Raw genomic sequence first — 25111 nt, 5'->3', positions numbered from 1 at the left:
TTGTTAGACTTAGCATTGTTTAGCATTGTCAAGATAGCAATACACCCCAAAGTGATCTACTGATTCAAGAGAGTTATTACCAAAATTCCAGATGCCCTTTTTTTAAATTGACAAGCTGTTTCTAATATTCATATGGAAATGCAAGGAACCTAGAAAAGTCAAACATCTTGAGAAAAAAGATCAAAATTGGTATTCTCATCAAAGGAAAAATTTTTTTTCTATTTCTTTAATTTTGTATCTAAATGAGATGATAGGTGTTCACTAAATTTACTGTGATAATCATTTCATGATGTAAGTCAAATCATTCTGTACAACTTAAACTTATGCAGTGTTGTATGCCAATTATATCTCAATAAAACTGGAAGAAAAAATCCTGTCAAGGTCACTAATGAAAGACAAGAAAGAGTAAGGAAATATTCCAGATTAAGCAGATCAAAGAGATATGATAAGGAAACATAATGCATGATCCTAGATTTGGATCCTGGCCTAGAAAGGAAAAGGAGACATTGTGCAGTGGGTGAAATTTGAATGGCATCTGTGGATTGGATGATAGTGTTGTATCAGTGTTAACATCCTGATTGGGAGGCTTGCACAAAGGTTATAGAACCGTATACTTCTTTTTGAGGAAATACACAGTGAAATATTTAGGGGTGAAATAGCAACATGTCTGCAACTTGCTCTCAGACTGATCAGAAAAGGAATAATTATAATAGAGGAGAAAGGGAGAAAATGTCAAAAGTTAACAACTGTAGAATCTGATTTAAGGAGATGAGTTCTTTGTACTCTTCTTGCAACTTTTCTGTAAATGTGAAATTATTTCACAATAAATTATACTAAAAAAAGGACCAAGTTAGAGCACTCACATTTTCCCATTTCAAACTTAATAAAAAGCTACAGCAATGAAGACAGTGCAATACTGGCATAAAGATAGAAATATAGATCAATGGAATAGAATTAATTGAGAGTCCAAAAATAAACCTTACATTTAGGGTCAATTAGTTCTTGACAAATGTGCCAAGACAATTCAATGGGAGGATGAATTGTCCCTGCCAGTTACATGGCTCTGTGAATTTCTGTCACAAGAGCTCTATTGTGAATTTTGTCACAGGGGCCCAAAATTTCAGGTTTTGCTATAGGCAGAAATATAAGTATAAAAATACATCCCAAAGTTAAGTGCAAATATTGGTTTTCAATTATTTATGCTGTTCCTTTCCTTCCATTAGTCCAGATGAGTGAATGGATATAACGGTATTTTCTCTGCTTACAAAATTAAGTTCTGTTTAACTCTACTGGCTCTTTCATGATAAACAGAAGGACTTGTGTTTCAATTAGACTAAGGTAGAGTAAATATTTTGCTTTAACCATATTTTGATCAGTACCAAAATATGCCAAAAACAAATTATAAAATTATTTACCTAGTAAAGTAATACTAGTCATTCTTGAGGTAGAGGGAAAGAATAAGAAATCTAGGCAGGGGTGTATAATCCTCTCACAGGAAGAGAAAGCAAATATTTGAAATAAAAGATACAATCTACCACCACATGGCAAGTAGCAGTTCTTAACCCATGGTAGGTGCTTAATACATACTTGTTGAAGAACTAAATGAATGAACTAAAATGAACAAATATTATGAAGCAGCCTTATGTTCTGTAGGCATTTAAACTACTTCTTCCTCTTTTCTCCCATAGTAACTTTTAGATACCTTTTATTTTGAATACAACTTGTGTTTACTTATCAGTTTCACCCACTAGAGTCCATTCCTTGAGGACAGTACTTTGGTCTTGTTCTTCTTTGCCCTCCCTCCTTTATAACTGATTGATTAATTCATTCATTTCCTTTAATTGCCAAATTTCACTCTAATTCATCCACCATAGGTAGCTATTTTCAAATATGTAATGATTATCTTTTTGTTTGAATTTTTACAAAATGCATATTGTATTAATGTGTACATGTATTTTTAATTTTGTTACACATCTCATTTTTTCTTACTGTTTTCACAAAATAAATGGTGTATTACAGTTGTTTTGTTTCTTATCCTATTTTCATAAAACATAGTCTTTTATATCCATCTGTGTTCCTATGTGTACATATAACCCATTTCTTCTAGCTGCTATATAGTACTACATGATGTACATCCACCACATTTCACCTATCCCTGTCAGTGATGGACACCTATACTGCCTCAAACTCCCCATCACCATAAAAAAACACTGCGATGAATATCCTCCTATAAGTGCCCTCATGAACTTGTATATCTTTGTGATATACACTCAAGAACAGAATTGCCATGCCATAGGACATGAGTATATATTTAATTTCACTAAATAATATCAGATTGATCTCCACAGTGGCTGTATCTGTCAATACTCCCACCAGCAGTCCATGGGGGCGCTTACATTCCAATATCCCTAACAACATTTGGACTTAACCAGCATTCTATTTTCCTCTAGCTTAATAAAATGTTATCTCATTGTTCTAATATGTAGTTATCTGTTAATTATTTTGAGCATCTCTTCATGTGCTTATTAGTTTTAGTGTTTTCTCTTCTATATACCTCTTGTTCTTATGTTGTTGATCTTTGTATCCCCAATGTTTATCACCATCTCCTGCACATTATAGGCATTAAGATTTTTTTGAAAGAATGTATAAAAGAATAAGAATGTATGAAAATATAAAGTATTCACAAGACTTGTTAACAGTATGGATATAGACGATTCTTTAAAATGATGGAATACAGCAGAAAAATCAAATGTGGTAAAGATAAAGGAATTTTGCACATGTTGAATTTGATGCACCTAAAGATATCGAATAGGAATTTGGATGTATGAATGAATGAGGTGAACTATAGAGCCAGGCTGAGGGGATATGACAGTAGCAGTTAGCCTAGTGATATGAGAAGTCCCTATTAAGTTTCAGAATGACTGAGAGAAAAGATCCAAAAACAGCCAGGCCAAATCTACATTAAGTATGCAACTCATGCCTTAGCTTAGAGTACTAATATCCATCAAGTCTATATAACTCAGGAGAGATTACAGAAGTGGGTTACATTTTCCCTGAATATGTTCAAATTATACTAAGCAAATTTTATTATCCACCACAGATTGCTACTTACACTGGTTGTCTCAGTGTATTTTTATCCCTGGGCAACCAATTTCCCAATTTAAATTACAAGATCTTAATAAGTTAGCTTTTAATAACAACTCTAAATATATCCTACCATATTTTCAACAACTGTATCACTTCTGGAAAGTATTCCAAAGCAAATTGTACCAGACCATGAACCCCAAAAGTATCCATCCATTGCCTTGTCCCTTCTATGAAGTCTTAGAGCATCTGACAACTATATTGCTCCCTTCTGTGATTTCTAACATAGGTCACTATGCTGTTAACTACAGGACTGATGCACTGGCCAAAATTGACTGGACCAGGGATTGGTATCTGAGCCAAAGGCAGCCAACAAGAGACTGCCTTACAAAGGGGCCCGATGTACAATTTCTGTCTAAGAAGGGTATTTTGCAGTGGTTAGTGACTAGCCAACCTGATCAGATCTTCTCTCTAGGGAAGTCTGGATATGAAACATATAGAGTTAGCAGAAGCAGAAGTCATGAGAATGGTAACTACCAGAGTTGCTATGGTATCCTGAACGGTTCTTCTTGAGATTTGTTTAGCTGCTGAGACAGTTTCCTAGGCTTTCTTCCTAACCTATGCAATTTTCCAATAAACTACCACTTAAGATGACTTGAACTTGCCTCTGTTCTTCATAACCTGAAAAGCCTAATACCCTTTCTTCTCTAACCTGTATAAAAGCCACAAATTCTCGCCTAAATCAGTGGTTCTCGAACCTAGCAACACATCAGAATCACTCGTGGGCTTTTAAAATATTAAAATGCCCCATCTGGGGCGGGGCTCAGGCAACAGTACCTTTTCTAAGCTGCCCAGATGATTCTAATGCACAGCTAAGATCAGGAAATACTGACTTACATGCGCCCATAATGCAAACATTTTAGGGTCCATGTCAAGCAATTTTTAATTTCCATATTAAATGAGGTTCACAGAACACCTAACAGCCACCTGTGAGGATGGCATCACAGGGAATAGCTCAGTCATATAGGTGTGGTAGGAGGCAAGGCACAGATCATTTTCACTCCATGGCATAAAGCAACATCCTGGAATCTATACCAAGTATGGTTAAGGGTTTCAAAGCATACTTTCAAAGTTGCACTGAAAATACAGATGCTCAACAATGCTGAGTGGAAAGTGAAAAACTGATTTTGCTGGAGATAACCAACCGTCTTCCCAAGAACGAACTTCATTTGTTAGGTTCCAACTACTTTCTGATATCAGTCACATGAAACAAAAGAGGAAAGAGACAAAGACTAAAGTTGACACGAAGGCTGGTATTATCAAGGATTTTGAAACCTTTAGGTCTATGGCATCCATGTTCCTTCCCATCCCCATCATCCTTGACTCAAGTCCCAAAACACAATCCAGAGTCATGTATCATCTCCTGTATTCTAATTTCTACAGTGATCTGTATTTTCTCTTCACTGACCAAAGTTCCTGCTACTCCACCAAACTCCAAAAGCCCTTCCATTGTGTCTACCCCCTTCTCTCCTTGCCTGAAATGAAACATGACTGTCCCCTGAGGTCACTGCTTCCCTTGTAACTCTCAAGTGGAGGCTATTCAAAGTGTCTCAGGTATAGGAGGTAGAGTTTGTCTTCTTCTGATTGCCAATGCTGCTTCTAAGCCATTACTTCCCCAGCCTTAGGTAAAAATATCTGTTCTTGTTAGTGAGAAAGTGGAACAACTGGAACCCTCATGAATGGGAATGTAAATTGGTACAACCACTTTGGAAAACTATTTGGCAGTAGCTACCAAAGCTGCATGCCCTATGACCTGGCGATCCCACTCCTAGGTATATACTCAACAGCAATGTGCACTTATGTGCGCCAAAAGACATATACAAGAATGTTGATGGGAGCATTATTTGTAATAGCTCAAAACTGAAAATAATTCAAATGTCCATTAACAGCAGAATGGATAAATAACTCATGATATATTCACCCTCTAGAATATCACAGAGCAATAAGAATGAATGAACTAGCATACATGTGTAACGGCTGAATCTCAAAAACAATGTTGGGTGAAAGAAGCCAGACATAACAGAGTAAATACTGCCTTATTCCATTTACATAAAGTTAAAAATAGGCTAATTAATTTATGGTGGAGAAGGAGCAAAGGGGAGGGCTTCGGGGCTGCTGGTAATTTTTTTTTTTTAATTTGGCTGCTGGGTGAACAAGTATGATCATTTTTGAAACTTTACCAAGCTGCTTATGATTTGTGTACTTAACTGTATGTATGCTATACTGCAACTGAAGAAAGTTTTCATAAAGGAAAGAAAAGTAATTCTCCTTTGAGACTTACACCACCCATCTATTCATCCTTAGCACCTGCCTCCTGGTCACTTCATCGCATTGAAGATTTAGGATACTGGTTAATAGTCTTCTTCTATACTCTAAATCCTGCCATAACTCTGAGTGACTTTAACGTCCATATGGCTGAACCACTCAAAAGCCTCACCTCACTCTTCTTTGACCTCACCTTTTTAGACCTTCATATTCACTCCACTGCAGTTACCCACTCCATGAGTATACCCTGAATTTACCATTTCCCAGAACTTGTTAATAGCTAAAATCATAAACTCAACAAGCTTTTCTCTGACTACAACCTCCTATTTCAGCTTTGTTTTCCTTACTGCTTTACTCCTGTTCTTTAAGCCAATAAAACTATCTACCACAGAAAACTTTTTGAGAGAATTAAATGAAATAATGTGCATCAACAGCGTAATACAGTGTCTGACACATAGGAAATACTCAATACATGGTAGCCATATTTCAATATTAAGTATTCTATTAGAAACAAGTATCTTTTAGGATGAAAATTTTCCTCAAATTCACTCAATCTCTGGCATTAATGAAATCTAGCTTTTGACACTACATTCCTCCCAATCCTTTTAAATGAAAGCCAGTCATCCAGCCATTCTCTCTGATTCAGGAGGTCAGGAGGAGAGATCAGTACAGTACTTGTTCTCAAAGCTAATTCCACATCAGTGTTCCACCATCACATTTGCTCAAAAAGTTCTTATCTCTCAAAATGTATGTAAACTATTTTCAGAGTTATCTACCAACTTTCAGGACTCCTTTCTACCTTATTCCTTGTTATTAATCTCTGGGGCTTCAAAATTAACACAGATCAGCATTTTTGTACCTAGGCCTCACAGATGCTTCCTCAAGCTTAAGCCCCACGATTCGAACTCAGACCATAGCGATTTCAGATCCAGATCTACCACTTATGACTGAGTGACTGTGGGAAAGTTACTCAGCCTTTCTAAGCTTCAGTTTCTTTACCTTTAAAATGCTGGTAATAACAGTACCTAGATATAGGGTCACTGTGAAGCATAAATGCGAAAATTCACATAACGTGCTTAGCAAAATGCCTAGCACAGTAAATATTCAATAGCATAATAGCTGTGATCACTATTATTAATTCTTACCAGTTCTTGGCATATTTCCACTTGTCTCCAAACCTGCTCAGGTCTCCTGAATTTTTTTTTCACCAGTTTTATTGAGATTTAATTGGCATATAGTCTCCTACTTTTTTAAATGAAAAGAAACTTTCCTGGAATTTGCTACCCCCAACTCAAGATTTCTTCCGTACCTTTTGCTGCAACATTTCTCTAAAGAGTAATGTACACCTCCCTTCCAGAGGAGGCAAGGAGTAGTGGAAAGATCAGGGACTTTGAAGCCAAATATATCTGTGTTTGAACCTGGTTCTTCCACTTGGATAACCCGGAGCAAGCACTTTTTCTAAACCTCAGTTTTTCCATATGTAAAATGGGGATACTACCCATTTCTTAGGGTCATCAAGAAGATTAAACTGAAATAATACATGTAAAGCAGGTGGTCAAAGAAGGTGCTAAATGAATGCCAGTTTCCCACCCCTTATCCTTTCCCTAACCCCTTACAATCTAGGTTCTCACTCCACCACTTTACCTTACTTCAGCTCTTATTAGCATTGTGACTTTGGGCAATTTAATTGAATTTTCTAAACCTTAGTTTTTCATTTGTAAAATGGTGATCATTATCATCTACAACATAAAGTTGTCTTGAGAATTAAGTGAAATAACATATGCAAAGTATTTTAGCATGGTGCCTGGCCTTGCAGTAAGCACTTAATAAATGGCAGCTACCAGTGACTTATTAATAGCCAAATCAAAAGACTGTTCAACTCGCTCCTTCTACTGTTCAACTTGCTCCTTCTCTAGGCTTCAGTGACAACACACTATTCAGGTCTTCTTTTTAACCACTGACCATTCCTTCTCTCTCTGCACTCCCTCCATGATGTCTTTCTTTATTCTCTTCAACCAAGTGTGAACTCGCTCTTCTGAACCCTCAGATCACTTTGTACTTCTCCTGAGAACAAGGCACTTCCTCTACTCTGAATGACAATCATTTGTTATATGATACATCTCCACTACTTAATTTAATATATTTTATGTCCATTGCCTGGCACTTATTTATTCATGTAGAATTTATTGAGTCCCTAATATAGCTCATATATGTGCTAGGTACTAAGGATACAAAAAATAACATATTATAATTACTGTCCTCAAGTAGCTTATAGTTTAGGAGGATAGAATACACAAGTAAATAGTCTACTATTTGCAGTATGATAAGTCCTATGGTAAAAGTATGCCCAGAATCCTCTCGAGCACAAAGAGGAGTTATTTAATCAGACTGGGGAGATCTGGGACACTATCTTGGAAAAGGCATTTTGTATTTAGCATACGGGGAGGCAGTACACAAATCCCTGTTAAATGAACGAGTGAAATATGAATAGGAACTAACTAGATGAGGATGGGAAATGGCACTTCAGGCCCAGAGAAAGAGCAGGGAAAAAAGGCTTGGAGTACAGATATTAGGAGAGTTCCTGAGAGACAGGAAATGAAGCTGGAAAGCCAAAGCAGAGTCGGCTCTTCCAGACATAGGAGCCTGACCTGACCCTAGAGGGCAGATGATGGAGTGCCAATAAAGATTTTTAAGTAGTGGAAGGGCATAATCAGATTTACATTTTAGTACTCTGGCAGTGCAGGGGGAAATTAATTCCATGAGAGCCAGGCTAGAGGCAGCGAGTCCAGTTAGAAGGGTGTTGTGATAATTCAAATAAATTCTGAAAGCAGAAATGGAGTGAGAATGGCGAATCAAGACGGATACTGAGCCTGAATTATTCATATTTGTATCTCCTGCAAGCAGTGCATTTTACACTTAAAACCCGCTACAAATATCTACCCATAGGTATTTGTCTACTCATAGATATTTGTCGACTACTGTTACTGAAACCTACTTAGGGAACTGCAGCTAGCAGCCACATGTGTCACTTCCTGTACACAGATTCCTAAGTAAAGGCACCTTTTTCCCATTACAGAACTCAAAAGAAACTTAGGTTTGTCATTCAAACCTGTAAAGTAACAACAGTGAATACAAACCCAGGCACTGCAGAGAGACTTGAGACGTCTCTATCCTGGTCTATTTCACCCGAAATAATGTTTGAACAAAGTCCTTCAAAGGGTCGTGAGGCCCCGCCCTGTGCACCCAGACAAATGCCCAGGATTCTTTTCTCTTTGTTTCATCTCAAGACCCAAGTCTGTTCGCTGCTCGTCGCCTGGCGGGCCATTTTCGCCCAGCTGTTTCCCAGTTTTCACCCTGCCGCTGTGTAAACAGTCAACAGCAGGGGATTGAGGAGAGAGAACCGTCCCAGGCTGAGGAAACTCTAAAGAGGAGAAGCAGGTGTCTTGAGGCTTCAAACGTTAAAGATTCCCTGACCTTGCCAATTCTCTCGCAACCCCATCTCCACCTCGCCTCTTGCTGTGGGACTCCCTTCTGAAGTTAGGAGGATCCCTTCTACAGTTATCAGAGGGCTACCAGCATCCAGAGAAACTAAGCAAAGTAATTTTTACTTACCCTAACGGCCGCCATAGCTGTAGCGCTCTCCGCCCAGGTCTTCGCACGGAGAGCGGAAAGGGACAAAATAGCTCAACCAGGCACCGCTCAAAGTAGCCCCACCCAGTTCCGCCCCTCGCCAGCTGGCTCCGCCCTTTCTCCGCCTTCCTAGTGCCGCTCTAGGAAGTTGCACAAGTTGGCCCTGTTTCTCCGGGGAAAACGGTTCAACCCTGTGGTGGACTGTCGCTATCCCTGATAACACCTTTCAGAATATTCTCCATAGTCCATTTGAAAGTTACTTTGCTGGGTGCAGAACTTTTCATTATGTTCGTTTTTTTCAGGCATATGTGATTTGTCTAGTTGAGGACTTAAAATCCAAGTCCGGCTGCCTTAATAAATAACTGTATAGTCACAAAAAGAACATGTTACCTCTGCAATACGTGGGCAAGTTCATACAGCCTAAGAGTATGTCACTAAGCGCCTGCTACGTGCCAGGCACTTGTTCAAAGTACAGACATAACGTAATGCCTTCCCTCACGGAGCTTGTGATTCTAGGAGGAAAAGAGAAACAAATAAATGTTACAAAGTGCCAAATGCTGTGAAGGAAAATAAAACAGTATGGGGATGGGGTGGGAATTTATTGATTTAGATAGATTAGGGAAAGGCTTTCTGATAAAGTGACATTTGAGAAAAGTCCTGAAGGAATTTAGGGAAGAACCTTCCATGCAGAAGGAACAGCAATGAAAAAGGCCGGTGTGTCAGAAGTGGCTACATCTGATGGCACTGACTAATTTAACGTGAGAGGAAAAGTATATGCAGCTTCTTAAATTTGCCCCTAGGCATATAATAAATCTCAGGGACCTCTGATGGCCATACTAAAGAAAGCCCCTTTACTTCTCATGGTCAAGAAAAGCTGAAATTTTTAAAAGCTAAACTCAAAGACTGATTCCCTTGGTTTTTAAAATTATTTCAGTTGAATTTATACCTAACCTTGATAGGTCACTTATTTAAAAATTTAGAACTTTGAGCAGGAGAGAGTGGTAGTCTGACATTTTAAGGGGGCTATCTGGGAGGATCTGGAAGGCTAAGAGTATTCAAAATCCCTACACCTTTCTCTCTGAACTACTCTTTATTCCTGATACCAATTCCTGTATTGGTCAGCATTCTTTGATTACAAGCAACAAAACCCGGGCCCCCTGCACTGGGAGCACGGAGTCTTAACCACTGCGCCACCAAGGAAGTCCCTCATTCAAGTTTTTATTTGCATTTCCCTGATGGCTAATGAAATTGATCACCATTACATATTTCAATTGGCCATTTTGATGTTATCTTTCATAAAGTGCTTATTCAAGTTTTTAGCCCACTTTTTCTATTCTGTTGTACATTTTTCTCATTTATTTGTAGGTGTTCTTCAGAAGACTGTATACACGCACTTTGCCAGTTTTATGTGTTGTTAATATCTTCTCTCACACTGTAGCTTGCCTTTTTTATCCCTTCAATGGTGTCCAGAAACCAACCCTGCTGGACCTGGATCTGGGACTTCCAGCCTCCAGAGCTTAGAAAATATATTTCTGTTGTTTAGGCCACCCAGTCTATAGTATTTGGCTATGGCAGCCTGAGCAGACTAATACATTATTCTTCTTATATATTGCTTAATTCCATTTGCTAATATTTTCATTGGGATTTTTACATCTATGTCCATGATGGTTATTGGTTTGTAATTTTCTTTTAAGACTTTGGTATCAGTGTTTTATTAGCTTTATAAACAAATTGGGAATTGTTTCCTCTTTATTTTCAGGAAAAGTTTGTTTAAGATTGGCATTATTACTTCCTTAAATATCTGAAATATTTCACCAATGAAGCCATCCAGGCCTGGAGATTTCTTTGTAATAAGGTTTTTAATTATAAATCCAAACTATTTAACATGCTCTCAGATTTTCCATTCTTTCCTGTGGCTGCTTTGCTGAGTTGTGCACAGTCAGTTCTACAATAACACTTATTTAAAAACGTGAATTTGTTCCAAAATGGTGGATATATTAGGAAACAATTTGAAAATTACATAAATTTCATGTTCACTCATGCACTGTTTCGTCCATAAGAAACACGATGTGAATGCAGAAAACAGCACCCAGCACAATCAGACTGTGTAAGAATGCATAAAACACACACACAGACTCCTCAAACATCTACCAGTTACCTTGGTTCACTCAGGTGTTACCTACAAAATTGTGTTTTGTTACTATTTTTTAATTGTGAATTTTTCTATGTAAGTAAACAATATCCTAAACGTGTCTAAGCACTCTGGCCCCAAAACACCAAGCACTGCATGAGAAAGGAAAGCTTTAAATATCAGGTGAAGTTTGAAGTAACCAAGAATTTTGAAAGAAGTGTGAGAATATGTGATATCTCCTGAGCAGTAGGTGTAAAGAAATATGCATTTTTGGACCTTCTGAGACAATACAGTGAAAATAAAGGAAACACCTATGTCTGGAAAAACTTCAAGAAATACAAAATCAGTAATGAGACCTAAAGTAATAGAAGAAATGAAAAGATTGATGAATCTATGGATTGAAGACTAGACAGTAAAAAAAATTAAGAACAACCTTTCTCACATGCAATGAGAAGGCACTATCTATACACAAAGACCTTTAACGAAAATTGTCAGATTCTGCAGAAGTGGCTCCTTCAATGATGGTTTGGTGATTTAAAACACTGTTGCAATTTCCAAAGCTTTCAGCCTTGGGTGAAGATGTGATTGCAGATTTAAAACTTGCAGAAGAATTTCTAGCAGTGAAACACATGATAATTGAAGAAGAAGGATTACATTGGATTACATTTTCAATTTTAATGAAACAGTTATCTATTATATATGCATCTCTTGAAGGGCTTACATTTGAAAGAAATAATAATATGACCTAAGATTTAAGGCTGTGAAAGACTGCAAATTTTGATAACCCTGCTTAAAACTACTTCACAATGACGCACAAGCTGCAACCCTTCCTACATCCACTGCTATAAGGAAACTTCAGTTGACTTTCCTATGTATTGTATGTAGTATTTATATATTTCTTAAAAGTGTGCTACCATGTTTATTAAGTTCCTATCTTTTTGTAATGGGTCACTGATGAAGTGTTTGGGTGTTGCGCCTCTAATCTCATTTTCCCCATAAGATCTTCAGTTTTTATTCATGATTTCATGGTGCATTGATTTTTAGGGATTCATATGTTGAGTTATAGTAGTACTGACATCTCATTTCACCTTAGTTGTCAAATATGTTGGCACAAAATTATTCATAATCTGTTAACCTAAATGAGTGAAGTACAAGACATGTAAGAAATATATAGCTTTTTTTGGTCTACCTTTTATTTTCCCATTTTTGGAAAAAAGGATACAAAGAAAACAACACTAGTGCAATGATCAATGGCCTCTGGTACTCAGCCTCAGCATCAGGAAGACAATAGAAAGAGAGAGATATTCTGACAAACGTTACAGCAGTTCCTTCTACTCAGTTCCAAGTTTTCAAGACAAAATATTCTGATATTTAAATATTTAGACCACACTCATAGTCTGCAACCTAAATCCTGGACGTTATGAGTAGTAGGAAGTGGCAGGAAGTCCCAAGTCTTGTGCTCATTTTGTATTGTTGTTACCGACCAGGGTTCCTGGACTCTTTAATCAATAGAAATTGATATAAGGCCAGACAAGAAAATTCAGGCAATGTTTTATTGAGGTTCATGCTGCTGCATGGGGGAGTGAGAACAGGAAACATGTTCCCTTGCTCAATTCCTGAGGGGGGGCAAGCTGGTCCCTTAAATGGGGTGAGGGAGGGGGCAGACTCGTGGGTTAGGCAAGAGGGGTGGCTTAGGTGGTCTGCTCACCCCTTTGGTGGTGCTATCTGCAGGGATCTTGTGAAGTATCCTGCTTTTGCCCCGACACCTCAGAAGTGGCAGTTGGGTTTCGGTCTTTTTGTATCTTGTTGCTCATCATTTGCCTCAACTGCGCATGTGTGCAGTTATTTTTAGTCCCTTACAGTTTCCTTGTATTCTGTTGCTCGAGGAGATATTTGTCTAGGTGCAAGCACTGCAGCAAAGGGTCCCAGGTCCCAGCCTATCTCATTGCAATACCTTGAGGCACAATATGGCAAGGTTTCCAGTCAGGTTAAGTGGCCTAACCAGGTGAGTCATCTCCACGCTATGGTGTTGGTATGAATTCTCCATTTAATAAGAGATTTTGAGCACTTGCACAGTGCCCTTCATAGCAACGCACTAGCTGCAGCACCTTCCAGACTATAGTTTATGGGACTCAAGGTTATGGCCAGGCATATGAACTTCAGGACACAGAGCCTATTCAATCTTTTGCCCCACTCTTTCTACTCACTTTTTCTTTAGAATTTTATTCATAAAAGCTTTCATTCTAAAATGTCTCCCCCATAATAGGGCCTGATGATCATGAGAAAGAGCCTGATGTCCCCAGTCCTTCACAACACATTAACTTTTAATTTTTTACATCTTTTCCCAAAGTCCTTGGAAATAGAATTTTCCTTCACTGGAAGAGACGAATAAATACTCCACAATTTGTACAATTAGTGTCCCTCAATCTAGGATAGAAGAGAAGCTCATCATTCAAGCAGAAAACCGAATCCCATAACTATTATGCTCTGCAACAGTTGGGTTTCATGAGATGAAAAGAAGAAATGTGATCAACCTTGAGTAAATTTCTGTTTATTACAATAAAATGTGCCCAAGGACAGTTGTATAGTGGAGCAAAGGAGGATGTGAATTGATGATGAGTTCAGTTTTGGATGTGCCAAATATGAGATATTTGTGGGACATTCAGTTACATATTGGAGCTTGGATGAGAGGTCTGAACTCTCTACAAAGATTTTGGAATCTTGTATATAGGTGATCAACAGATGAGGTTGCTCAGGGTGAGCATAGAGTGGTCTTTCTCCCAGTTATCTCTTAAGGCTATTTGGAAGTTTTAGAGTAAAAATATGAGAAAATAATTTTGTTCACATATTCACCAATTTGAGATTTTAGGTTAATATTTTTACAGAAATCTCTTTATAGTCTTAATAATAATTGTAGACTCAAAGGTTATGTGTGCACATCAAGGACATTTTATTTTATTTAATTTCTAGTTAATGGTTCGTTTTCTCTTGCTTAGTATATTTTCCAGTATTTGCATTTTATCTTTAGATTTGTTAAATTTGCATTTTATTGTTACTAATTAGGTTGCTTTAGGTCTTCAATTAACAAAAATTAATCATTGGTGGAAGAGTGTGTCAATAATATGTAAAAGAGTTGTTAAGATAGTCTAAGTACTACAATGAGTAACCTGAAAACCACAAGCCATAACAATATAAATATGGATAGTGAACATAACTTTTATGTTTTTCTCTATTTCTGTATCAGTTGAAATTTCTTCTGATGTATTACATGTATTACATATTTAATAAAAATAAAGATATAAAAAGGTGAAGAATTAGTGAAGAGTTAGAGAAAACAGTATAAACAACTCTTTTCCTATAGACAGAGGTAAGACATTATTAGTTAATTAATAATGAGACATTAATTATTAATAAGACTTCCTTATTATCTAGAAGGAAAAAATAGTAGTATATTTTTAGTATACTTTTTGAGCAAATATAGACTATTGGTCATTATGCACTTAGACACATAAATCTGGAAATGTGATAATTTTGCAAAAGTAGCATAAGTAGCTTTTTAAAAAAAGGAAAAAAGGTACCAGGAACTACAATGGTAAATATCTAAAAATTAGATTTCATTGGACCAGTGATGCATTCACTCCGAATCCTTAGGATGTTGTCCATTATGAGAATTATGAAAATAATGGATTGATTTTATTGATGCTTTCGTGCCATGCTCAGAGTACATTCAATGTAAACTAACTGAGTTTTTCTAAAACAAGTACAAAGTAATTATTTATGAAATAAAATTGATGACTTTTTTCTCTAAAAGTTGGGAAGAGACCAAAACAAAGAAGCATCATTCAAAGATGTACTTATCATAGGAAACAGAGGAAAAGACTTCCTTTTGCTAAGAACTGTGTAAATCTAGCTGTAAGAACCGTGTAAAGCTAGCCACTAAGCATTTGTACAGAGAGAACAAACTGTTGGTAAAATTCCTCTATGAAACCATACTGTTACACATTGCATAATATCAAAGATATATACAAGACAGGAGAGAAATTATTATAAAGGATGTGCACAAGGCAAATCTTCATGACTGTGGGTTGGGTATTCTATATTTCCTGTATATAGTATTTCCCAGATATAATACCAAAAATGAAAACACAAAAAGAGAAGATTAAGTTGGACTTATCAAAGTTATAAACTTTTGTGCTTCAAAGGACACCATTGAGAAAGTGAAAAGAATATGTATATAAAATATGGAAAGAGAGAGGATGGGAGAGAAAATTTTTGCAAATCATATAGCTGAAAAAGGGACTTTTATCTAGAATATGTAAAGAACTCTTACAACTCAATAGACAACCTAGTTAAAAATGAGAAAAGAACCTGAAATGACATTTCTACAAAGGAGGTTTACAAATGGCCAACAAGTGCATAAAATATGTTCAACACCATTAGTCATCAGGGAAATGCAAATCCAAATTGCAATGAGACATCACTTCACACTCACTTTTTGATTAGCTATAATTAAAAAAATGGAGAATAACAATTGCTGGTGTGGATGTGGAGAGAACCCTCCTATACTGCTGATGGAGACATAAAATGGTATAGCCACTTCGGTAAATAGTTTGGCAGTTCCTTAAATTGTTAAACCTAGAAATAATTTATGACCCAGCAATTCCACCATTAGGTATCTAATCAAGAGAAATGAAAAGTATGTGCACACAAAAACTTGTGCACAAATGTTCACAGCAGCACTATTCATAGTAGCTAAAAAGTGGAAACAAGCCAAATGTCCACCAATTGATGAATGGATAAACAAAATATGGTATATACATTAAATAGAGTGTTATTTGGCAATAAAAGGGAATAAAGTACTTATATACACTACAACATGGTTGAAACTTTAAAACTTTATGCTAAGTTAAATAAGCCAGTCACACTAACTGGAATAAAATAAGAAGTGAATTTTTGTGAAGTCTAATATTCTTGTATGTTTTCTAAATGATAATTTAAATTATTTGTGTAACAGGCAAGTTTTATATATATATATATATATATGAATTATATATATGTAAAATATATGTAAACATGAATTTATAAAATTCATGTTATCTAGTAGCCATCCATATTTATCAGATAGGAAGAACTGCATACCATTCATTTTTAAATGTGTTACTAAATGCAGTTTTATAAGTATAGGGATGAATGTAATCACATTTCCCCTAACTGCTCATCTCATGATTATTCATACTTTTTTTCCTTTAAGCACACAGCCTAATTCCAAAATAATTGGTCACAATTATCTTTCCTCCTCCATATGCCTGTGTATGATGAGGTCTTCAAAGGGAAATAACCATGTTAATAAAATGTTTATTGTCATTGTATTCTTATTATAGTCTTTCAATAAATATTTGTCGCCTAAATAAAATGATGATATCTTTTTAAAATAAAAGGGAAGCCAGTAGCAAAAGTCCACATATTGTATGATTCCACCTATATGAAATATCCAGAATAGGGAAATCTATAGAGACAGAAAGTACATTAGTGTTTTCCTAGGGCTGAAAAGTTGGGGGGAAATGGAAAGTGACTGCTAATGGGTAAGGGCTTTCCTTTGGGATTATGAAATGTTCTAAAACTAGATTGTGTCAATGGTTGCACAATTCTGTGAGTATACTAAAACAATTTTATAAGGGTGAATGTTTGTATAACGTATCTTAATAAAACTGGTACAAAAGAGTATGTGCTAGCATATATTTTCTTTACAGTGGTGTGAAACCACACATATGCAGAACATGAACTATTTCTTGAAATAAGTCCAATTGTTATAAGAGAGAAATGTTCTACAACCTTGTTGGGTACATCACTGAAAGTGTATTACACAGAAGAGATCTTTTGATTAGTTAATTATATTGTGAGTTAATTATATATATAAACTTGAAAACAATCATAGAACTAGGACATTGGTGGCCATGTGAATCTAAATGTTTTCATATACACTCCAACAAAGGAGTAAAATCAGCTAGGGGTGTAAACAAAACCACACATGACCCATGTCTTAAGCATTACTAGGAGACCATACCACAAATCACATTGAGTGATTTGCATACGTTGATCATCCTTGCATCTTAAATAAAAATCCCATTTCATCATGGGGTTTAATCCTTTTAATTCACTGTTAAACTCATTTTGTTAGTATTTTATTGAAGATTTTTGCATCTATGTTCATTAGGAACATTGACTTGCAGTTTTCTTCTGGTGTCTTTGTCTGGCTTTGATATCAAGGTGATGCTGGTCTCACAAAATATATTTGAAAGTGTTCTGTCTTCTATTTTGGAAGAATTTAAGAAGAATTGATATTAATTCTTCTTTGAATGTTTGGTAGAATTCACCTGTGAAACTATCTGGTCCTAGACTTTCCTTTGTTGGGAGGTTTTCAATTACCGTTTTAATCTCCTTATTTGTTATTGGCCTGTTCTGGATTTCCAATTTGTTTTAGTCTTGGAGGCTTGTATATTTCTAGGAATTTATCCATTTCTTCTAGGTTATCCCATTTGTTGACATAAAATTCAAAATAGATTTTTATGATCCTTTTTGTTTCTGAGGCAGCCATTGTCATATGTCCTCTTTCATTTCGAATTTTATTTGAGTCTTCTCTATTTTTCCTTAGGTAATCTAGATAAGAGTTTATCTTTTCAGAAAACCAACTCTCAGTTTTATAGACTGTTTCTTATTGCTTTTCTAATCTTTATTTATTTCTACTCTAATCTTATTGTTTCCTTCCTTTTGCCAACTTTGGGCTTAATTTGTTCTTTTTCTAATTTCTTGAGGTGTAAAGGTAGGATTTTTATTTGAGATTTTTCTTCTTTTTTAATGTAGGTATTTATCACTATGAACTTCTCATTTAGCACTGTTTTTACTACCTTTCATAAGTTTTGGTATGTTGTGTTTTGTTTGTTTTTCTTACAATATTTTTAAAATTCCCTTTTGATTTCTCTTTGACCCAATGGTTATTCAAGTGTGTATTGTGTATTATCCATGTATTTGTCAATTTTCCTGGTTTCTTTCTGTTATTAATTTCTGATTTCATTCTACTGTGCTCAGAAAAAGTACTTGGTATGATTTTAGTCTTCTAAATTAGTTAAAACTTGTTTTGTAACTTAATATGTGATCAATCCTGGAGAATATCCCATGTACTGCTGAGAATAAGGTGTTTTCTTCCACTCTTGAGTGAAAATTCTGTATATGTCTGTTAGGTTCATTTGGTCTATAATGTTATATAAGTCAGCTGTTTCTTTATTGATTTTCTGTCTAGATGTTCTATCCATTATTAAAAGTGGGGGTATTGAAGTGTCCCACTATTATTGTATTGCTATCAATTTCGCCTTTCAGATCTGTCAATATTTGCTTTATATATTTAGATGATGTAACGTTGGGTGCATATATATTTATAATTATTTCATCTTCCTGGTGAACTGACCCACTTCCCATTATAATGACTTTATTTCTAGAGACAGTTTTTTATTTTAAGAATTTTATTTTATTTTATTTTTAACATCTTTATTGGAGTATAGTTGCTTTACATTGTTGTGTTAGTTTATGCTGTAAAACAGAGTGAATCAGCTATATGTATACATATATCCCCATATCCCCTCCATCTTGTGTCTCCCTCCCAACCTCCCTATCCCACCCCTCTAGGTGGTCACAAAGCACCAAGCTGATCTCCTTGTGCTATGCAGCTGCTTCCAACTAGCTATCTATTTTACATTTGATAGTGTATATATGTCAATGCTACTCTCTCACTTCATCCCAGCTTACCCTTCCCGCTCCCCGTGTCCGCAAGCCCATTCTCTATGTCTGCATCCTTATTCCTCTCCTGGCCCTAGGTTCTTCAGAACCATTTTTTTTAAAGATTCCTCATATATGTATTAGCATATGGTATTTGTTTTTCCCTTTCTGACTTACTTCACTCTGTATGACAGTCTCTGTGTCCATCCACCTCACTACAAATAATACAGACAGTTTTTGACCTAAAGTCTTATTTTGTCTGATATAAGTATAGCTACCCCAGTTTTCTTGTTACCATTTGTGTGGACTATGTTTCCTACCCGTCCACTTTCAGTCTATGTGTGTCCTTGAATCTAAAGTGAGTTTCCTGTAGACAGCATAAAGTTGGATCTTATTTTTTATCTATTAAGTCACTGAATATCTTTCTTTTTTTTGATTGAGGATTTAATCCATTTGCATTTAAATAATAATAATTGTTGTGTTTACATCTTTATTGGAGTATAACTGCTTTACAATGGTGTGTTAGCTTCTGCTTTATAAAAAAGTGAATCAGCTATACATATACATATGTTCCCATATCTCTTCCCTCTTGCATCTCCCTCCTTCCCACCCTCCCTATCCCACCCCTCTAGGTGGTCACAAAGCACTGAGCTGATATCCCTGTGCTATGTGGCTGCTTCCCACTAGCTATCTATTTTACATTTCATAGAGTATATATGTCCATGCCACTCTCTCACTTTCTCACAGCTTACCCTTCCTCCTCCCCATATCCTCAAGTCTATTCTCTAGTAGATCTCTGTCTTTATTCCTGTCTTACCCCTAGGTTCTTCATGACATTTTTTTTCTTAAATTCCATATATATGTGTTAGCATACGGTAATTTGTCTTTCTCTTTCTGACTTACTTCACTCTTTTTGACAGACTCTAGGTCCATCCACCTCATTACAAATAGCTCAATTTCGTTTCTTTTTATGGCTGAGTAATATTCCATTGTATATATGTGCCACATCTTCTTTATCCATTCATCCGATGATGGACACGTAGGTTGTTTCCATTTCCTGGCTATTGTAAATAGAGCTGCAATGAACATTTTGGTACATAACTCTTTTTGAATTATGGTTTTGTCAGGGTATATGCCCAGTAGTGGGATTGCTGGGTCATATGGTAGTTCTATTTGCAGATTTTTAAGGAAACTCCATACTTTCCTCCATAGTGGCTGTACCAATTCACATTCCCACCAACAGTGCAAGAGTGTTCCTTTTCTCCTCACTCTCTCCAGCATTTATTGTTTCTAGATTTTTTGATAATGGCCATTCTGACTTGTGTGAGATGATATCTCATTGTAGTTTTGATTGGCATTTCTCTAATGATTAATGATGTTGAGCATTCTTTCATGTGTTTGTTGGCAGTCTGTATATCTTCTTTGGAGAAATGTCTATTTAGGTCTTCTGCCCATTTTTGGATTGGGTTGTTTGCTTTTTTGATATTTAGCTGCATGAGCTGCTTATAAATTGTGGAGATTAATCCTTTGTCAGTTGCTTCATTTGCAAATATTTTCTCCCATTCTGAGGGTTGTCTTTTGGTCTTGTTTATGGTTTCCTTTGCTGTGCAAAAGCTTTGAAGTTTCATTAGGTCCTATTTGTATGTTTTTACTTCCATTACTCTGGGAGGTGGGTCAAAAAGGATCTTGCTGTGATTTATGTCATAGAGTGTTCTGCCTATGTTTTCCTGTAAGAGTTTGAGAGTTTCTGGCCTTACATTAAGGTGTTTAATCAATTTTGAGCTTATTTTTGTGTATGGTGTTAGGGAGTGATCTAATCTCATACTTTTACATGTACCTGTCTAGTTTTGCCAGCACCACTTATTGAAGAGGCTGTCCTTTCTCCACTGTACATTCCTGCCTCCTTTATCAAAAATAAGGTGACCAAATGTGTGTGGGTTTACCTCTGGGCTTCCTATCCTGTTCCATTGATCTATCTTTCTGTTTTTGTGCCAGTTCCATACTGTCTTGATTACTGTAGCTTTGTAGTATAGTCTGAAGTCAGGGAGCCTGATTACTCCAGCTCCTTTTTTTGCTTTCAAGATTGCTTTGGCTATTTGGGGTCTTTTGTGTTTCCATACAAATTGTGAAATTTTTTGTTCTAGTTCTGTGAAAAATGCCAGTTAGTTTGATAGGGATTACATTGAATCTGTAGATTGCTTTGGATAGTAGAGTCATTTTCACAATGTTGATTCTTCCAATCCAAGAAAATGGTATATCTCTCCATCTATTTGTATCATGTTTAATTTCTTTAATCAGTGTCTTATCATTTTCTGCATACAGGTCTTTAGTCTCCTTAGGTAGGTTTATTCCTAGATATTTTATTCTTTTTGTTGCAATGGTAGATGGGAGTGTTTTCTTGATTTCACTTTCAGACATTTCATCATTAGTTTATAAGAATGCCCGATATTTCTGTGCATTACTTTTTTATCCTGCTACTTTTCCAAATTTATTGATTAGCTCTAGTAGTTTTCTGGTAGCATCTTTATGATTCTCTATGTATAGTATCATGTAATCTGCAAAGAGTGACAACTTTACTTCTTTTCCAATTTGGATTCCTTTTATTTCCTTTTCTTCTCTGACTGCTATGGCTAAAACTTCCAAAATCATTTTGAATAAGAGTGGTGAGAGCGGACAACCTAGTCCTGTTCCTGATCTTAGTGGAAATGCTTTCAGTTTTTCACCATTGAGGACAGTGTTGGCTGAGGGTTTGTCCTATATGGCCTTTATTATGTTGAGGAAAGTTCCCCCTATGCCTACTTTCTGCAGGGTTTTTATCATAAATGGGTGCTGCATTTTGTCAAAAGCTTTCTCTGCATCTTTTGAGATGATCATATGGTTTTTCTCCTTCAATTTGTTAATATGGTGTATCACATTGATTGGTTTGCGTATATTTAAGAATGCTTCCATTCCTGGGATAAACCTCCCTTGATCATGGTGTATGATCCTTTTAGTGTGCTGTTGGATTCTGTTTGCTAGTATTTTGTTGAGGATTTTTTCAGCTAAGTTCATCAGTGATATTGACCTGTAGTTTTCTTTCTTTGTGACATCCTTGTCTGGTTTTGGTATCACAGTGATGGTGGCCTGGTAGAATGAGTTTGGGAGTGTTCCCCCCTCTGCTATATTTTGGAAGAGTTTGAGAAGGATAGGTGTTAGCTCTTCTCTAAATGTTTCATAGAATTCGCCTGTGAAGCCAACAGGTCCTGGGCTTTTTTGTGTTGGAAGATTTTTAATCACAGTTTCAGTTTCAGTGCTTGTGATTGCTCTGTTCATATTTTCTATTTCTTGCTGATTCAGACTCAGTACATCGTGCGTTTCTAAGAATTTTTCCATTTCTTCCAGGTTGTCCATTTTATTGGCATAGAGTTACTTGTAGTAATCTCTTATGATCCTGTGTATTTCTGCAGTGTCAGTTGTTACTTTTCCTTTTGCATTTCTGTTTTTATTTGAGTCTTCTCCCATTTTTTCTTGATGAGTCTGGCTAATGGTTTATCAATTTTGTTTATCTTCGCAAGCAACCAGCTTTTAGTTGTATGGATCTTTGCTATCATTTCCTTCATTTCTTTTTCATTTATTTCTGATCGGATCTTTATGATTTCTTTCCTTCTGATAACTTTGGGGTTTTTTGTTCTTCTTTCTCTAATTGCTTTAGGTGCAAAGTTGGTTGTTTATTTGAGATGTTTCCTGTTTCTTAATGTAGGATTGTATTGCTATAAACTTCCCTCTTAGAACTGCTTTTGCTGCAGTTTTAGGTCATCGTGTCTCCATTGTCATTTGTTTCTAGTTATTTTTCGATTTCCTCTTTGATTTCCTCAGTGATCAGTTCTTTATTAAGTAGTGTATTGTTTAGCCTCCATGTGTTTGTAGTTTTTACAGATCTTTTCCTGTAATTTATATCTAGTCTCATAGCATTGTGGTCAGAAAAGATACTTGATATGATTTCAATATTCTTAAATTTACCAAGGCTTGAATTGTGACCCAAGATATGATCTATCCTGGAGAATGTTCCATGAGAAATTGAGAAAAATGTGTATTTTGTTGTTTTTGGATGGAATGTCAAAAATATATCAATTAAGTCCATCTTGTTTAGTGTATCATTTAAAACTTCTGTTTCCTTATTTATTTTCATTTTGGATAATCTGTCCATTGGTGAAAGTGGGGTGTGAAAGTCCCCTACTATGAATGTGTTACTGTCGATTTCTCCTTTTATGGCTGTTAGTATTTCCCTTACGTATTGAAGTGCTCCTATGTTGGGTGCATAAATATTTACAATTGATATATGTTCTTCTTGGATCGATCCCTTGATCATTATGTAGTGTCCTTCTTTGTCTCTTCTAATATTCTTTATTGTAAAGTCTATTTTGTCTGATATGAGAATTGCTACTCCAGCTTTCTTTTGGTTTCCATTTGATGGAATATCTTTTTCCATCCCCTTACTTTCAATCTGTATGTGTCTCTATGTCTGAAGTATGTCACTTGTAGACAGCTTATATATGGATCTTTTTTTGGTATACATTCAGCCAGTCTGTGTCTTTTGGTGGGAGCATTTAATCAATTTACATTTAAAGTAATTATTGATATGTATGTTCCTATTTCCATTTTCTTAATTGTTTTGTGTTTACTATTGTAGATCTTTTCCTTCTCTTGTGTTTCCTGCCTAGAGAATTTCCTTTAGCATTTGTTGTGAAGCTGGTTTGGTGGTGCTGAATTCTCTTAGTTTTGCTTGTTTGTAAAGTTTTTTATTTCTCCATCAAATCTGAATGAGATACTTGCTGTGTAGACTAATCTTGGTTGTAGATTTCTCTCCTTCATCCCTTTAAATATGTCCTGCCAGTCCCTTCTGGTTTGCAGAGTTTCTGCTGAAAGGTCAACAGTTAACCTTATGGGGATTCCCTTGTGTGTTATTTGTTGTTTTTCCCTTGCTGCTTTTACTATGTTTTCTTTGTATTTAATTTTTGACAGTTTGATTAATATGTGTCTTGGCATGTTTCTCCTTGGATTTATCCTGTATGGGACGCTCTGTGCTTCCTGGATTGATTAACTATTTCCTTTCCCATATTAGGGAAGTTTTCAAGTATAATCTCTTCAAATATTTTCTCAGTCCCTTTCTTTTCCTCTTCTTCTTCTGGAACCCCTATAATTCGAATGTTGGTGCTTTTAATGTTGTCTCAGAGGTCTCTGAAACTGTCCTCAGTTCTTTTCATTCTTTTTTCTTTATTCTGCTCTGCAGTAGTTATTTCCACTATTTTATCTTCCAGGTCACTTATCCGTTCTTCGGCCTCAGTTATTCTGCTATTGATCCCTTCTACAGTTTTTTTTAATTTCATTTATTGTGTTGTTCAGCATTGTTTGTCTCATCTTTAGTTCTTCTAGGTCCTTGTTAAATGTTTCTTGCATTTTCTCTATTCTATTTCCAAGATTTTGGATCATCGTTACTATCATTATTTTGAATTCTTTTTCAGGTAAACTACCTATTTCCTCTTCGTTTGTTAGGTCTGATGTGTTTTTATCTTGCTCCTTCATCTGCTGTGTGTTTTTCTGTCTTCTCATTTTACTTATCTTACTGTGTTTGGGGTTCCCTTTTTGCATGCTGCAGGTTCGTAGTTCCTGTTGTTTTTGGTGTCTGTCCCCAGTGGCTATGCTTGGTTCAGTGGGTTGTGTAGGCTTCCTGTTGGAGGGGACTAATGCTTGTGTTCTGGTGGATGAGGCTGGATCTTGTCTTTCTGGCAGGCAAGTCCACGTCTGGTGGTGTGTTTTGGGGTGTCTGTGGACTTATTATGATTTTAGGCACCCTCTCTGCTAATGGGTGGGGTTGTGTTCCTGTCTTGCTAGTTGTTTGGCATAGGGTGTCCAGCACTGTAGCTTGGTGATCGTTGAGTGAAGCTGGGTGTGGGTGTTGAGATGGAGATCTCTGGGAGATTTTCGCCATTTGATATTACGTGTAGCTGGGAGGCCTCTTGTGGACCAGTGCCCTGAAGTTGTCTCTCCCACCTCAGAAGCACAGCACTGACTGCTGGCTGCAGCAGCAAGAGCCTTTCATCCACACGGCTCAGAATAAAAGGGGGAGAAAGTAGAAAGAAAGAAAGAAGGAAAGAGGGTAAAATAAAATAAAGTTATTAAAATAAGAAAAGA

The 25111-nt window shown here is 36.3% G+C and overlaps 1 protein-coding gene and 1 long non-coding RNA gene across 3 annotated transcripts in view; both read right to left on the bottom strand.

Moving 5' to 3' along the window:
* Positions 1 to 9050, bottom strand: part of APOOL (apolipoprotein O like) — a 127141-nt gene extending 118091 nt beyond the window's left edge. For both annotated transcript variants that reach the window (XM_082864250.1, XM_082864252.1), the window contains exon 1: positions 9022 to 9050. In XM_082864250.1, coding sequence (XP_082720376.1) covers positions 9022 to 9036 — 15 coding nt within the window. In that variant the 5' untranslated portion in view covers positions 9037 to 9050. The remainder of the gene's footprint in view (positions 1 to 9021) is intronic.
* The window catches only part of LOC309977891, a 1160683-nt gene that overhangs the window by 458288 nt on the left and 677284 nt on the right, over positions 1 to 25111 (bottom strand). The window lies entirely within an intron of this gene.

This window comes from Leucopleurus acutus (assembly GCF_964270905.1).
Source record: "Leucopleurus acutus genome assembly, chromosome: X".
Classification (NCBI taxonomy): domain Eukaryota; kingdom Metazoa; phylum Chordata; class Mammalia; order Artiodactyla; family Delphinidae; genus Leucopleurus; species Leucopleurus acutus.
Note: the sequence above shows the minus strand (reverse complement) of the source record. Positions and strands in the feature narration are given on the sequence as shown.